Here is a 16,583-nt window from a genome sequence, read left to right as displayed (position 1 = left end):
CCTCTATATAGCTGGTCAAATGCTGACTTGAAGAGGATGTCCGCTGAGCTGCCCGAATCTACGAGTACGCGCCTGACCTCGAAGTCACTGATCCTTAGTTTAATGACAAGTGCGTCATCGTGGGGGTAGTGGACCCCTCGCGCATCGTCTTCCGTAAAGAAGATCGGCTCTTCAGTCTTTGGCCTTTTTGGGGGGTTCTGTTCCTCGAGGGTCGCTTCGCGAACTGACGTCCGGGCCGTTGCCGAAGTACACCCTACTACCACTGAACCTCCCACAATTACATGGATGGTTCCCCGAACTGGCCTCTCTTCCGGAGGTTGTCGTTGCAACGGTTCGGCTGGTCTACTGCTAGATTCGGGGGCATCCTTTCCGTGCTCCCCTTGCCGACCTGCCTTATTGTTATTATTGTCATGTTGTACAACATTTCTTAAGTATCTGCGACGGATGAGTCCCTCTATCTCGTCCCGGAGATTATTACACTGTTCGGTACTATGACCGTGGTCTCTATGGAAACTATAGTAAATTCTTATTTCTCTCGTTCGGATTTCCCTTTAGGCGAGGTGGCCATTTTACGTATGGGGCGTCCTTGATCGTCATTAAGATCTCGGTTCGCCTCGTTTTTAGCGGCGTGTAATCCGTTCGAACTGCTAGGGGAGCTCGGAATGACTGGTTCGGCTTCGACTCTCGGGCTGCGTTTTTCCTGTCGACTGGGTTGGAGGGCTCGCCTTCCCTCTTTCTTTTCTCGTTCCCCCTTTCGGTTCGTTGGTTGATTTCTTCCTCTATTCTCATGAACTTATTCGCGAGCTTGAGAAATTCGGCCACGGTTGCGGGCTGGTTAGCTACCATGTGCCATTTGAACTCTTTGTGCGTTACTCCTCTCTTGGCCGCCGCGAGCTGCACCGCGGGGTCCAACCGCGGTATCTCTAAGCATGCTTCATTGAACCGCTTGATGTAGCCCCGGATGGATTCTCCTTCCCTCTGGACTACTCTGAAGATGCTTTCCTCTATTCTGGGGCACCGCTTGCTGGTGACAAAGTGTGCGGTGTGAAGACCTGCACGAACTGGGCCCAGCATTTTATTGACCCGGGGGCTAGGTTCCTGTACCAAGTGTGGGCTACCCCCCTGAAGGTGGTGGTGAAGGCCACGCACATGCACGATTCACTGGCCCTGGCGAGGTGCATTTGGGACTGAAAAGCGTCAACGTGGTCGTTGGGGTCGAAGGACCCATCATACTTGTCCAAAGGTGGGAGCTTGAAATCTCTGGGCAAGGGGACCGCCAGGAGTTCTGATGCGAGGGGGGAAGGAACTGAGAGAATCGGGGCAGCTCCTACCTCGTCCGAGCTCGTCTCTTCCTTGCCTCTGAGCTCTAGCAGGACACGGGTGGCAGTTCGGCGACTTCGCCGGCGCCTTCGTTGTTGAGTGGGCCTGGTACTGGCGCTGCTGGCCTCTGTGTTGCCGAGCTTGATGGGCCCGAAATGCTCGTAGTCTGCTGCCAGGGCGCCAGATCGGTTTTCCGTGAGCGGGAACTCGGGCTGGGAGCGCCGAGGTGCCGACTTTGCAGGTGAGGTTCCTGACCTGCCTGTGAGCTGCGAGGCGGGGGTGATTTTTCTCTCTCTTCGGCCTGGGGACGAGGCCTGGCTGTTAGGGGGGTTCTGGGACCGGGAGGCTTTTCCCTGGTGGGGGCGTCCATCCTGTGGGGAGGCCTTAACCGGCCTCGGAGCAGGGTGCTGAGGTGGAAGTAGTGGTTGGTTCACCGGCAGTTGGGGGAACTACTGTTGATAGTGATACTGGGAGATGTTGTGCAGTACTTGGTGCTGTTGGAGCTGGTGTTGCTGGAACTGTTGCATTTGGGCTTGCATTGCCCGCATGCACTGCATCAGGTCGTCCAAGCGGTTTTGGTTGGTTGCCAGGGGGACGGCAGTTGGTTTAGTAAAGGTTGTCTCGATAGGGGGAGGAAAGGGGATGCTCATGGCAGGAAGGTTTACGGGCGCCACTGCTTATGGCGCATTCAAGCTAGGGATCCCATCCATCGAAAGGGGGATGGTGAACTGTCCGACGCACACCACAGGGACTTGAAGTTGTTCCCCGATGGTGTTTGTCTCCGTGCCACGTCTGGCGTTGCTGGAAGAAGCCATGAGTGTTGGGTTTTTTGAAGAAAAGAGGTTATGAGAGTTTAGAGGGAAGCTTTTTGAAGCATTTCCCACAGACGACGCCAATTGATGGTGCACAATCCGCCCGGTCTTAGTTGTCAATGACCTTGCCTCTGAACGGAATTGCGGGGAACCTGAAATGGAGAAGATGGGGAAGCTCCGGGGGGAACCCGGTGTGGAGACTTCGAAGCTTAAGTTAGAATCCTTCAAAGGCAAGATAAAACCAGATAGCGCAAAGTTTGCATACCTTGTTCTTGGGGGTAGGGGGCCTTTTATAGCCACCTCGTGCACTCACTCCTAAGCTTTTGTCAGGTCGGGTACGGTTACCTCTGGTCTCTTGCCAGTTCGGGTGTCATCCCCGCTGCTGGTCAGAACCGCCACTGCTTCCTTTTGTCGGAGCCGTCTCTACGACTGGCGATGACGGTGGCAGGTGGCGGTGGTAGGTGACCGTTGAAGTGCGGCTATCAAGCGTTAGATCCCAAGTCAGTCAGATGCGCCGCCCCTTGGATACGGACCTCCTCGGTGTCAGGTATGGTACGTTTGTTCAGTTCGGCGTCTCGGAGGCAAAGTGCTGGAGTGGTGAACGAGGTGAAGTCTTGAGTTCGGATAGGGAAGTGTCCCGAACTGCCATGAGGCGGGCCAATTCGGGTCATTGCCTTGTGTGGCTAGGGGCCCAAGGGAGAGTTCGGGCTCCTCGTAGGGAGGTCGGGCTCCTCGTAGAGAGTTCGAGATCTTCAAAGGGGTTCGGACTACGGGTTTCTTCCCTTTAGTGCTTGCGCCCTGGATACGCTGTTTTAAGTGCCGAGCTATTTGTTTTTGCCACATGGAGTGATTGCGAGATCGGGCCAAATCTTCTTCATCAAATCCCAAATGGAGCCTTAAAGACATCAATCCAGGCACATGGTATTCTATCTAGGTCTGGTTCCAATCCCACGGTTTGAAACTTCTTTGTCTCTAATCACGGGTGTAATAGGATAAGGAGGAAGTCTATGCCTACGAAGCAGGACAACGAGAGGAAACAAACTAAACTGTAAAGAACGAGGGGAGAGAGAGAAAAATAAAATGGCGTGGGTTGATGAATGAGAGTGAAGTGTGAGACGGACAGTGAGACATGTCCTTCGGGCTGGTCCCGATAAAGCAGAAACATTCCAAACTGGTAAAGTTAAAACTTAAAACCACCCCACAAGCCACCTTTATTTTTTTTTTCTGCATTGCTTCCTTACGTGAATTAAAAAAAAAAAAATAACCGTCATCATGTATGATCTGTAAATCTCCATTCCTGGTTTCCTTGATGTTGGACATTGGAGCTCGATTCAATCATTAAGAACAGGGTGGAGAAATTAAGATAAGGGATCTCTAGATGTTACAGAGTAACTCGTTCCTCGCGAGATGTTTTTGGTTTATGAGTTAGTAGATCCTTGGTCTTGGCCTCTTGGGTGTGTTTAAAAAGAGAACCATCTCATGGTTGAAGTGGTTCTATTTATATATATCCGTTTCTTGGTTTATGCTCTTTTTGGTTTTATTTTGTGAGACCTTGTGCGATAGTCGGTTATGGGGGGAGACAGGAAATCGTTTCTTTCTGGATTTAATGCTTTCTCTACTGTTTTCAGAGTGACCCAAGACGTGATTTCAATGACTGAGTGAGACATTGAGTTAGACATTTGGAGGAACTTTTCAAACTTCTTTTCAACTACACTGATTTATCTTTGGCACAAAGTTTGTACTTTTCTTTTCTCTGCTCTAATGATACGGACCAGGTTCCTCGTTGCCGAAGTATTGCTATATACTCCATTTTGTATTTGGGTTTTCTAGCTTTTAAATTTGCAGTCTTTCTCGTCATCTAGATTTCTTAATTGCAAACCTAGTTTAGATTCTGGGCTCTTGAAATGTTTGTGGATTTCTGCCATTTTGTGACTTGTGAGACATCATATTCAGGATTAGAAAGGAGGCAAAATTATTTTTGAGCTCTAATCCCTGGTTCTGAATCTGGATAGCTACACATTTAAGGGTACTAAGGATGGTTGTAGAGGAATTTCAAGTAATTTTGGGATCTATATCACTGGTTTCATTCTGAATATTGTTTGTCGTCTGCATTTTTTCGTCAACGTTCCAGTATGGCCGAATTTAAAGTTGCAAGAGTAGAACAAGGTCACACCAAGATCAGAAACGTCCCTATTGCCGTAACACCTGAAGGTTTTTGGTGCTGCCCCTCTCCCGTTGTGTTTCAGAAGACCCTCAAAACTCAAAACACCCAAACTAAGCCCAAACCCTCCCCTCAACCACCCAAAACCTCCGTTCAGAAAAAGCAAACCTCTTTACCTGAGAGAAAACCAACTCCTCCATCAAGATCGAGAATTGTTTCGGATGATCAAAGAACTGTTAGCTCTGATAATGCTGTCGTTAGTCCACCTGTGGTTATCGAGAGAGTGCCAAAGCCCAATACCGAAAATTTGCAGCGGAAGGTTGCAGTTGCGTTTGGTGAACCCGCAACCAGTGATTTGAAAGTGGTTTTATCTGGAAAGCAGGGTGTTTCTGTAACAATGAGTGCTCACAAGGATGTGCTTGTGGAAAATAGCAGTTTCTTTGCTGATAGGCTTTCTCAACAAGACTCCTCTTTGCCCTGTCTTGAAATTGGTGACTGCGAGGATGTGGAGATTTATGTGGAAACTGTGGGGTTGATGTATTGCAAGGAATTGAAGCAGATAATAATCAAGCAAAGCATTTCACGAGTACTTCGTATTCTCAAGGTATTTTATGAGAAATCCACTAGTGATTTCCCTACCTATCTTTGCAGTTATGGAATTATAAGTTAATGATTTTGGCCCTGGTGTTCTTTATTTCCATTCCTCTTCATGGCCAAAGTATGATCTTGAATTCAAGAAAATTAGCATCCTTTCAAAATTTTAGCTTTGATTGACTGCATTTATTTTATTTTGTCTCTTAGTTGATGTGAGGGTACTTTAATTTGTTATAATTCATGATTAAGTGTTCTTTTTCCTGTTTTATAAGTGCACTTTGGGGGTGCTAGACAACATGTTTGGTTTTGTTTTTGCTGATGTGGTAGTTGTTTTTGTTTTCAAAAACAAAACCAACCATGTTGTTGAACACCCCCTTAATCTTTTAATGGAGACTTACTGAATATAAATTTTATAGTAGGAAATTAGGCTGCAGCAATGCACTCCTACTAAGGCTACATTTGGCATTCCTTATTTTAAGGACTTATCTCCTTTTTGCAGTTAAAATGTCCCTATGAACACTGAGTTTTTAACTGCAAAAAGGATAAGTCCTTAAAATAAGGAATGTCAAATGCATGTTAACAAAAATGCATTTTATCTTTCTTTATTGAATAACTCCAAATATCAAAAGTTTAGAAAGAATTAGAAAACAAGAATTCTATCTGGTACATCTAGCAGATGTTCACATATGGAGCTCTTAGAACTTTGCAAGATGTAATTGAGCATCTCCTTGTGATAAAACTTGTTAAAGCGCATGTATGAAGCTGTTAGGTTAAAACTATGATTATGTTCCCCTCTTTCCCTCCCCTCTTTTGCATTCCATTTCTAATCATACATTATTTTAATGAGACTGGTGCCGTCACTTGAATCTTTTTGATTTTCATGTATTCTATAGCAGTATAGTTAAGAGACTGGATCTGCTACCTACTCAGCTTCCAACATGATGGCTGCACATCTCAAGTACAACCCCATCAATGATAACATACAAGCATGAAACAACTGATAAAAAAACATACAAGCATGAAACATGTTTGCGATGTGTGGCTGTAGATCATGTTGGAAGCTGTGTGGGTAGCAGATTTGGACTCCATGTTTGAGATGTGCGGCTGTAGTGTCTTGTCGGTAGGTGTGGGTATGTCTTGTTGCTAGAGTGTGTAGGTAGCAGATCTGGACTCTATTGTAAAAGCCCATTAAAGTATGCTGTGCTCTCAAGATTTTCAGCTTGAGAGCATTGGGTACATGGGTACATGAACAGTCTTACTGCTGCATTTCTAGGCCTGGAGCTCAACAGAAGATTCTCTGTACCCCTCTCCTATCAAGAAACTCAGCAATATCATTACATCATCTATGCACCTATCTGCATGAGCTTTTCAGCCTAGCCAGGCTAAGGATTTTGCTTCCCTAATGAGGTACATGTATGTTGTCATTGAAAGGGGTTGTACTTGAGGTATGCAGACATAGTGTCTTGTGGCTAGCAGATCCAGACTCTTATGTAAAAGCCCCACTAAAGCATGCTGTGCTTTAAAGTAACCTAATTAGTGGAAGTTTAAGCATGAACGAGTAAAATTGGTTGCCCTTTCTATTTTTGGCGATAACCCTTTTTAGGAGTATTTTCCATAACCAACTAGTGGTACCCAATTGGAAGAAGATGGTTGGGGGGGGGGGGGGGGGGTTCAGGGAGAGCCAAATAACCACCAACGGACATGCCCTCGAATCCTCGATAGAGTGGAATGTGAAATGAGATTCATGTCACTGGCTCCCTAATAGTTGGAATAAGGCTTTATTGAGTTGAGATTATGAATAACTTGTATCTAGATAGAAGTTGCTTTCATATTGATAACTTCATATTGAGATTACTCCTGCAACAAGCTTCCCACCACAAAGTTGCTTTCATATTAATATAACTCAAACACACACACATGCAGACCTATTTGGTTTGAAAATTTGAGCTTTCTAGGAATCGAAGGAGATACAGAGAACTGTGACTTGGGTTTATATGTTGAGTATTGATCTTTTTATTTTAATCAACAACATGATTAAAAGATTTCATTAATAAAGGAGGACCTTGCTATTCAGAATTTATCAAGGACAATACAAAGCATTATTACTAAACAGAAAACATCTAATGAAAACTTACAACCCAGCTTAAAGTTGTAACCCCTTTACCTATAAACCAGTCAATTTTGATATGGTGCCCCTGGGACTGGAGTCACTGACTTTGTTGTCTGTGTTTATGTCGTGTCAGAAACCAAGAAAATAAAGAAAAAATACATAACAGAAAACAGACAAGTTTTAACATGGTTATGTGATTTGTGCCTACATCTACAGACTCATCATCACCATCATCCATGCCCATATCCACAGACTAACCCCTGCTAAAATTCATTATTCTCATTTCAATAGATACAGTCCTATGAACAGATTAGTTTTTATATCACCAAATTAGGTTTTTCAATGGCTTTCCTAATTTGAGTTCAACTGAGAATGTACATGGTAAAACAAATACAGAAATACCCGTGTGAATAATGTAGAGTCAAATTTTGCATGCTGTTTTGACCCTGTTTTGCTTAACAGAGATACGTTCTAAGTTCTAACACAAGAAACCTATTCATCAGTTTACTCTCTTTCCAACAAGAGTGGCCAAGGCATTACCAAATCTATGATTTTACCTAAAAAATCTATTCAGGCTAAACATAATGCCTTTGCTTCTCTCGAAAGCAACTTAAATTGCCATTGGCCTTTTTCAACTGAAGCCATCCAGTTTGGCAATTCCCTTCTACTATCATTTTATTCCATAGAAAAGAAGAAGCCAACTTTAACCCTTGAAGAAGAGCAAGCATTTATGATCTTTAAGAAAACTTGTCTCCCACAGGTCCAAAAAGACTAAGCAGTATGGTTCCTTCATGATTTCTGAACACATCTCCAATCCCTTACAGGATTGGGTTAACTAAGGAGTGTAAGAGCTGGCATGCATGAACAATCCTGTTGTTGTATCCCTGGCCTGGAGTCCTCTATATGAAGTTATTTTATTAACTATAGACAAGGATCAGAGTTTCAATACGATATGCCCCGTATCTGGCATATCATATCGTATCTTTTGGTTCCCAATACACCTGTTTACAGGTGTTTTCGGGAATCCATTTTTTAATATATATATATATATATATATATATATATATAGAACTTAAACTAAAAAAACTAAAAAAATAATAGGGGGAGTATTGTTCAAAGTACTGATACACAGACCTAATGGATCCTGCATAGAGCTAATGGCTGACATAAATGGGTATACACACACACATAAGTACATGAACAGTCAGACTGTTGCACCTCTAGGACTGGAGCTCATTAAAAGATTCTCTCTGTAGTCTGTACCCCTCTCCTATCAAGAGACTCGACAATATCATTACCTCATCTAGTCACCTATCTGAATGAGCTTTTCAGCCTAGCCAGCCTAAGGATCTTTTATTCCTTAATCTGATGTCTGAGAACAAGGATCATCAGTATTGTGGGTAATCATGCATTATCCACCTTATTTGATATTTCGATTTCCATAGAAGTATTCATCAATTTCAAAATATTAAACATCTAGTACGAACAATGTCAATGATAACTAAGTGAACAGGCATTGTTCCAGCTGTCCAGGGTCTTGGAGGTGATGCACTTAAAGCATCTAGGTCAACCAGTTCACTGGTTCTTGTGCTTTGGATTATAGTCAATGAACCTCATTCTCTATAAGTTAGGGATCCACAGCTATGGGATCATATTTCAAGTTTGAATGATGAAAAGCTAAGCAAACTGATGCTTGAAAAAAGGAAAAAAAAATTGGGCTCAAATGTAATTGTAATTATTACTAAAGTTAAAGGGGAGAGATAAGAGAGATTGTCTCTCTCTCTCTCTTTCTCTTGTATACTTTCTTTTAAATTCAATGAAGTAATCAGTTATTCATCAAAAAAAAAAGGAAAAAAAATTAAGAAAACCAATTAACATTTCCCAATAATTTTGTGAAAGATTGGAAGGACACCCCTAGGAATTTTTAAACTCCATTGGTAGTGCCTTAATCCACCAATAATGGGCTAATAATTTTGAAAATTGCTTGTGCATATCGAAGCTCTAGAAATGCTTCTGATCTTATAATGAAAGGATTAATAGGACTCATCTTTTATCCATTGGATGCCTTATAATAAGAGCCATAAGCCAGTTCATTGGTCTTTATTTCCTTGATAGATATCAATAACCTGAATGCTTTCTCTGTTTAACCTTACAGTGTTTAATTTGAATGTTTTGCAATACATTGGAAACATGCAATGACTTGCTTCATCTAACTATACATAAATGAATATGCTTTGCAGGTTGCAGAATTTCTTCGCTTCCGCTTGTGCATAAAGTCATGTTTGGAATACTTGGAAGCTGTTCCTTGGGATGGAGAAGAAGAGGAGAAAGTAGTTTCATCAGTCTTACGCCTCCGCAATGATAGTATCAGAGTCACCCCTGTATTGAAAAGGGTGTCTTTGGATATCTGCAACCACCCTAATGACACACTAGCACACATAATGGATCTAGTTCTCAAAAGCAATGAGGAGAGAGGTCGACGTGAGATGAAACCCTTAGTACTGAGGCTCCTCAGGGAGAATAACAACGTTCCCACTAATGGTGGTTTGGCTGACATTTGCAGTGAAAATATATACAATTCATGCCAAAGCTGCTTAAGTTCATTGTTGCATCTTTTCAGGCAAGCTGCAGAACCAGGATTTACTGATAAATCTATGGATGGGAAAGGTCCTGTAGTGAAGCAGATATCTCTGGAGGCTGATAATCTTCTCTGGTTGCTTGAAATTTTAGCTGATCGGCAAGCAGCTGATGAATTTGCATTGATCTGGGCCAGCCAGCAAGAGTTGGCAACCTTGCACTCAAGGCTGCCAGCTGTGTCTCGCCACCTTATTAGCTGCATTACAGCGAGGTTATTTGTGGGAATAGGAAAAGGGGAGATCCTTCCATCTAAGGATACTAGACTTCTCTTGTTACAGACATGGTTACAGCCATTGATTGATGACTACAGCTGGTTGCAACATGGTTGCAGGTCCTTTGACAGGAAGGTGGTGGAGGAAGGAATGGGGCGGACAATACTTACTCTCCCTCTGGAAAACCAGCAGAGTATTTTACTTTCGTGGTTGGGAAGTTTCTTGAAAGCAGGGGACAATTGTCCCAATCTTCAGAGGGCCTTTGAGGTATGGTGGAGGAGGACCTTCATCAGGCCATTTGTTGAAACACAGGGAAACCTAGACCAGTCAGAAAAATCAGAAAACTCAACGACATCAAATATGAATGTTTTATCATAAAAATCTGCAGGGATGATGGAGTTTCTGACATAAGTTCTAAGAAATCATCTCAAAGTATGAAGAGAGGACCGAATAAAGTCTTCGAAGATGGGAATAGAGAAAGTAAAGGATATTAAATTGTGGTTTGTAATTCTCTTACAGAAGAGATATTAACATGGAAAATGACACATCTGGAGGAGAACCAGATCTTCCTCTGGTTGTTTGCTTTGTTAACTTCTCCAGAGGACTAATATAGATAGGTGCTTATTGTGTAATTTCTTCTGGATTGGTGCTAAGAGTAGCTATTATATGCATCTTGATTTTGTGTTTTTTATTGAATCTGTGAATTCCTTACTGCAAATGCTTATATGTAAAGTCGAGTTTGCTCAGATGAATGCTGTATAAGGTTTTTTTTTTGGTATCTCACTTCCATGGCTACTACCTTTTGCAGTGTGAACATGAAATCTTTCCCCTGCCCCTCTTGAACATTTGAGGCATAATTCCGAGTAGCAAGTTAGAAACGTGGTCGTAAACATTTGTAATCACCATGAAGCACTGCACATTCCCCTTAATGACTGATTGGTTTCTCTTGTAAATAACTGATAAAACATGTATCAATCATTTATTTTTTATGGTATGATATTGGAAAAGTAGTAATTTAGGCTGGTTTATTTGGTTGTTTGATTCTTTGGATTTATCCCATACAACCAAAATTAGTTAGTTGGTCCATGGAGCACATGCATGGACAGGCTCGGAGTGCCACTTCAGAAATGCACCTCAGTGCTTTAGCAAACCAGTAAGAGTTGGTTTTTTGTTGAATACCGAAAGAAAAGAAAAAAGAGATGCTCTTTTGGCATAAGAAACTAGTCGACATGGACTTCTAAGTTCTAACATTAGTTTGACCATCCTAGCGTTGAAGGGTGGCGCAAAATGTTGGCACAATGAAGTTGGATAAAATAGAATAAATACCACCACTCTAACCGTCGTCTTCATCTGGATTCTTTTGAGTATCTCAAAAGAACCAAGGAAATGGAAGACGCACGAAATTCAACGAGAAAGGATAGGTTTGATCAGTTGTTCCTTCTTAGACGGTGACAATTGTAGGCTGTTGGCTGTTGCAACCTGGGACTTATTATTCTCTAGGCTCTGGAGGGTTCCTTCTTCCTCCAAGAAACCTCTTCTGCTCCATTATTACTAATGTCTGACGTTTGCTTTTCTGTTATGAGGATTCCTGATTCAGACAGATATTATTATTATTATTACAATTATAAAAAGAAAAAAAGAATGGAAGTATAACAGGGGGTTGATGTCATGGATAGGCAGTCAGAGATACTTTAAGATGGTTGTAAGTGAGACAATATCGATCAGAAAAGTCTGGGGGGGGGGAATAAAGAAGCTAATAGGGGATTGGGGAATGAGAGTGGGTGGCACTTTGTATCAAATATCAAGCTAGCAATCAAAGAAGCTAGATTATCAGCTAGAATTGGGGACTTACTTGGCCAGAACTAGCTGGCTGTCATGAAAAATGATGAACTCTCTCCATTAATTGATAGGTTGAATATCCAAGCACTTTCTGATCTGCGTACCAGAACAAATTAAGATGAAGTATCAATCAAATCTCATAAGATCAGCTATAGGATTGTCATTTTTTGTGCATCATGCAAATGATTATAATATATTCATATTGACTCAAATCAACATTGCCCCTTAATTTTGGTAATTACTACTGTTGTCTTCCTAGATAATCTGAGCAGACAAAGGAAGTGGAAGTGTGGAACCAATCAACCATTCTGGACACTGATCAGTGAGGGCAGGGATGCACGTGCAGGCCCAATGAAGTAGAAGCTGATCGAGTGAAGGAAGCGTAGACAATTGATGAATCAGGAAGGAGAGTCGGAAACAGACTCATAGCAGCAGGTTAGCCTTAATTAATTAGCTCACATCAAGGAAGGTCTACCCTTGCCTCTTGGAATTGTTGCAGAACCCGACCAACCTGTTAATATAATGATTGTATCTCTTAATTAAATTACACCATAAAGCATTGCTATCACGCAACCTCTTTAGCTACTTGTGTTTGGACCAAAGAATTCCAAACCCTTCAGCCTTCGCCAAAGGTTGATCCTGTTATTGTATATATTGTGACAATGATTTGAGTTCTAATCGGTTGTTTAATTGATGTAGTATGGCGCTGTAGCAGTCAATATGACCTACAAATTAAGGAATCCGCATGGTATTCCCATTCCTATATATGCTGCTCTGTTTTAGGCTATTAGCTTTGTCTTTTATTTTTCTCTTTCATCATTTGAGTTATGTTTTTGGTCGAATACATTAGGTTGGGACTTCAAATTTTATTAGTGATGGTTGATAAATGTCAATAGCAATTATCACTAAAAGTTGGTCTGGCCCGGTAGATGTTATAAAAGCAAGCTAGAATCTGGATAGAGCACTCAGCACTCTGTTCCATTCAAAGAATCACGTACCCACTTTTCCTTTTTAATGGCTTCGCTCCTAACTTTCCTCTCTTTCACATAAAAATTTTATTTTTCCTCAAGAAGTTGCGTGAGGAATTCCTACATTAAGATCACAGATTCTCATTTAATTATCCAGAATATCCAAATTCTACGCCACATCCTTTACCTTTAGGCCTGCAACTTGGTTCGGGTGTGGCACTGCGCTCCTTGTTTGGTTTAGGACAAATGCCAATCGCCAGCCTATTCCGGGCCCAGGAGAGAGGAGACATTTTCTAATATGTCCAGTGTCCAGTGTGTGTGTGTGTGAATGGTGACCATGTATTCATCTCGTGCACGTAATGTGGAGGCAAGGAATTTCCACTTTCCAGTGCAGTCACATATCCACATAACTTCCAAGAATCAGCAGAAGCCAGCCCTATATGTACAGCCATCTCACATTACAGTGTGGCTGGGGGATTCCAGCAAAGAAACTTGATGCAAGAACGATCTCCATGTGGTATGTTGATATGCAATAATAATTACGTTCTAATGGGCAAACGATGCTTAATTTAGTAATTCCTCATCTTTGAGGCTCCATTTTTTGCCACTCGATAACTTAGGGAATGTTGCCTACATACCCAGAAAAAAAATGAAGAAATAGGTAAATATGATTACCAGAATTAATGTTGAAGTAGAGGAAACTAATTAAGCATATATAGCCTTTAGTTAGGATGGCAACCAAGACTCCCTAGGACCCATTATTTGACATCTTATAACAGAAGATTTATGATTTTCAGTGTAGAGCTATAAACATTCAAAATGTCAAATATTCTCATTTTATGCATCAATGCCTAGCCCATGAATTAGCATCAATTTCAAGCTGACATCTATCTTAAATGTACTTTAGGCCTAAAAATTCTGACCCTAGGTTGAACCGTCATTCAACATCATGTAACCACTATCGCAGGACAAATCTTAGACCCCAGTTATTAAAATATTGCCATTTGATTAAATACTGCCTTTACTTTTGTGAAAAAGACAAAATATCACATCAAGGGGAGTGGGTGTTTGATTAAAACACTGGGTGTTTTATTCTCTAATACACCTCCTCACGTGGGCTTGAAGTATGGACAACAATCATAAGGCCGCTCATACTTTGTACTGAAATTTAATTAATTAAACCCATCCCCATCGGGGATCAGGGATGGGGTTAATTTTAGAATCGGGGTCAGGGACGGGGAATATGATCCCTTGTTGCCATTCCTATACACCTTATAATTTTACATATTTACTTAAACCTACCTTATAGTTTTTATTTTACTAAAGCATCCCTTATATTTTACAACTTATTTACTTAATCAACCTTTCATTAAGGAGTGTTTGTTTTTCCATTAGGCATGTGATTTTTTATTCCAAAAATACCCTTAATACTTTTTTGTATAAAAAATAAAATTGACCAAATATAGCTAATAGAATAGTTGCCCATGTCTTATTAAGGGCAAAAGTGGTATTGTTATTTTTATTTTCTTTTGATTAAATTTATTTAAATGAACAGGGTAAAATACTAACTATAGGGTAGATTTTAGTAAATCCATAAAACTATAAGGGGTATTTTATTATATGACCATTTCTATTATTTAGCTTTCTCTTAATAAATCCCGTGCATCACAAGGATCCCCACTAGTTTAATTAATTATAATGGGTCAATGAGGATTGAACACTAAATCACTTGATAAAATATGCTTTATTACCATCTTAAGGAACGTTCGACCAAAAAACTTAAGTTGTTAGGTGAAGTATTCTTTAACACTAATTGGGGACTCTTTTTACACATTGGATACACCCCAAAATCCACGGGTTATAGCCAAAATTCAACAACCATCACTGTGCTATTACATGTATGAATATCAAGCCCAGAAGCATGGACACATTAACTAAGTAGCACCACAGGATAATACATGAATATATAATTTGCATTAGAAATGGCCATCATATAATGCTGTGTTTGGTTGCAATGCAAATTTATTTGCAGTGATGCAAAATTATGGTAGTGCAAATGATACAGATGCAAATTTTAATCTATTTTTGTTTCAAATTTTATTTTATTTTAATTGATTGCAGTACAAATTAAGTAAAATTAGACCAGAAGTAGAATAAAGTAAAGCCCAAAACAAAATTAAACCAGAATTAATATTCTTCTCATTTGCACACCCATATATTTTGTACTAGTGCAAATGAAATTGCACTGCAAATCCGCAACCAAACGCAGCATAAAGTACAGTTGTTCAGCTGTTTTACTCTGAGAAGAGATGAGCAGAAGAAGTTCTTTATTCATTTGTAATATTTTAACCTATTTTCAGATATGCCGAAAGGCCCGAAACCTCTTTCCTTGTATATTTTTCACATAAATGCAACCACTTAACAAGGAAGCTACAGACGAAGTCATGGTTACAAGTTTACAATCACAACTTTTCATCGAAAAAATTAATAAATGACAAAGTAATTTTGTTGCTTTTTCTATAATCGCTGTAGCAATAGCAATACCGATGCTTACTGTTAGAGAATATCAACTTATTCAGACCTCATCTAATAGCTTAATCTTTTAGATTGAATGGTTTTTTGAGATGGTATTAGAGTTATTTTGACTAAGTAGTTTAGTGTTCAATCCTCCATACCCCCATTATAATTAAATAAGTTTTAGCACAAAATACGGGTAGGGATGCAAACGGATCGAATCGGGGTGGATCCGAATCAATAAAAAAATCAAATGATTTGAATTCGAATTTGGACCATTTCATCGGATCAACAATTTAACACATTTCTAAGCATAAATTTAACCTGTAAAGTTTCACCAATTTAACTTACACTTAACACAAATTTAACTTGTAAAATTTCAGCAATTTAACCTCTTAATTATCAACAATTTAACATTGACTTCTAACACATTAACCTGTGAATTATCAGCAATTTAACCTGTAATACTTAGCAATTTAAGATAAACTTTTAGCACAAATTTAACCTGTAAATTTTCTGAAATTTAACCTATAATTTATCAACAAATTTAGCATTTAATTCTAGCAGAAATCAAACATAAACTATTAAGTTCATCAAGTGTTTAAGTTCAACCACATCATCCTTAAGTCTGAAACTAAATAAAAGTTAAAAGTCAAATTTTCAAAAGTTCCAAATGATCAACACTAAACTTCAAGAGTTTAAGTTCAAAGTTCAAGTCCTTGAGATTAAGGATTATTCCAAAAAGTTGCTGCATCCACCAAGTTAAACTTCCAATCAGCAATGAGGCAATGATCACCCATCTCCTACAACAAATAAAGGAAACTATTGGATTAGAATTCAAATAAAAGTAGAACTAAAAATAAGTTAATAATGGGTAAAACTAATCTTACCAAATCAGATTGTTCCAACTCCAAATTCACATAAACTTTAATTTCATCATCTATTTCTGCTACATCAACATCTAAAACATATGATATGAACAAAAAAAAAAAACCAATAATTAGAGCTTGCTATAGCAACATCTAAAACATATGATCTAAAACATTTAAATGAATTTACCTGCTACAGCAAAAGGTTCTAACCAACTTTGCCCACGCATTAGAGCCTCTACAATTTTCGGCCTTATCCGTGTGAGATATTTATGAATGACTCTGCTTTAAGTACTAAAAGCTGCATCTACAACTTATGAATGACTCTGGCACAAGTTTATATTAACAAGAAAAAAAATAACATATTTTGATATTCAATTTACCATTAAAAAAATCAAACAAACATATGATTAGTCACTAATCATCTAACATATTCAGTTTAATAAGAAAAAAATACCAAATATTATATTCAGTTTAATATTCAGACTAACCTATTCTGATATTCAATTTAATATTAAGAAAAAAATTATCATACAAAAATTGGATT

At 39.8% G+C, this 16,583-nt stretch overlaps 1 protein-coding gene and 1 long non-coding RNA gene across 2 annotated transcripts; one reads left to right on the top strand and one right to left on the bottom strand.

The window, feature by feature from the left end:
* Positions 1 to 3,259: 3,259 nt before the first annotated feature.
* On the top strand, positions 3,260 to 10,594 carry LOC104595791 (BTB/POZ domain-containing protein At3g50780-like). Its single transcript, XM_010256683.3, has 2 exons — positions 3,260 to 4,897; positions 9,238 to 10,594. The coding sequence occupies exons 1-2, from the start codon at positions 4,265 to 4,267 to the stop codon at positions 10,222 to 10,224; spliced, it is 1,620 nt and encodes a 539-aa protein (XP_010254985.1). The 5' UTR covers positions 3,260 to 4,264; the 3' UTR covers positions 10,225 to 10,594.
* A 5,137-nt stretch (positions 10,595 to 15,731) lies between these two features.
* LOC104595790 (uncharacterized) lies at positions 15,732 to 16,347 on the bottom strand. Its single transcript, XR_734945.2, has 3 exons — positions 16,227 to 16,347; positions 16,058 to 16,128; positions 15,732 to 15,970 (listed from the first exon to the last, which is right to left on the bottom strand). It is a non-coding gene; the product is annotated as an uncharacterized LOC104595790 (long non-coding RNA).
* Positions 16,348 to 16,583: the final 236 nt, after the last annotated feature.

Source organism: Nelumbo nucifera, chromosome 5 (genome assembly GCF_055504915.1).
Source record: "Nelumbo nucifera cultivar China Antique chromosome 5, China Antique-T2T, whole genome shotgun sequence".
Taxonomy (NCBI): domain Eukaryota; kingdom Viridiplantae; phylum Streptophyta; class Magnoliopsida; order Proteales; family Nelumbonaceae; genus Nelumbo; species Nelumbo nucifera.
This window is presented reverse-complemented; position numbering and strand designations above follow the sequence as displayed.

Excerpts from the sequence above, each read along its gene's own strand:
- LOC104595791 (XM_010256683.3), top strand. The coding sequence starts at position 4,265 with ATGGCCGAATTTAAAGTTGCAAGAGTAGAACAAGGTCACACCAAGATC. Across the intron at positions 4,898-9,237 it reads GAGTACTTCGTATTCTCAAG|GTTGCAGAATTTCTTCGCTT; the intron begins GTATTTTATGAG and ends TATGCTTTGCAG.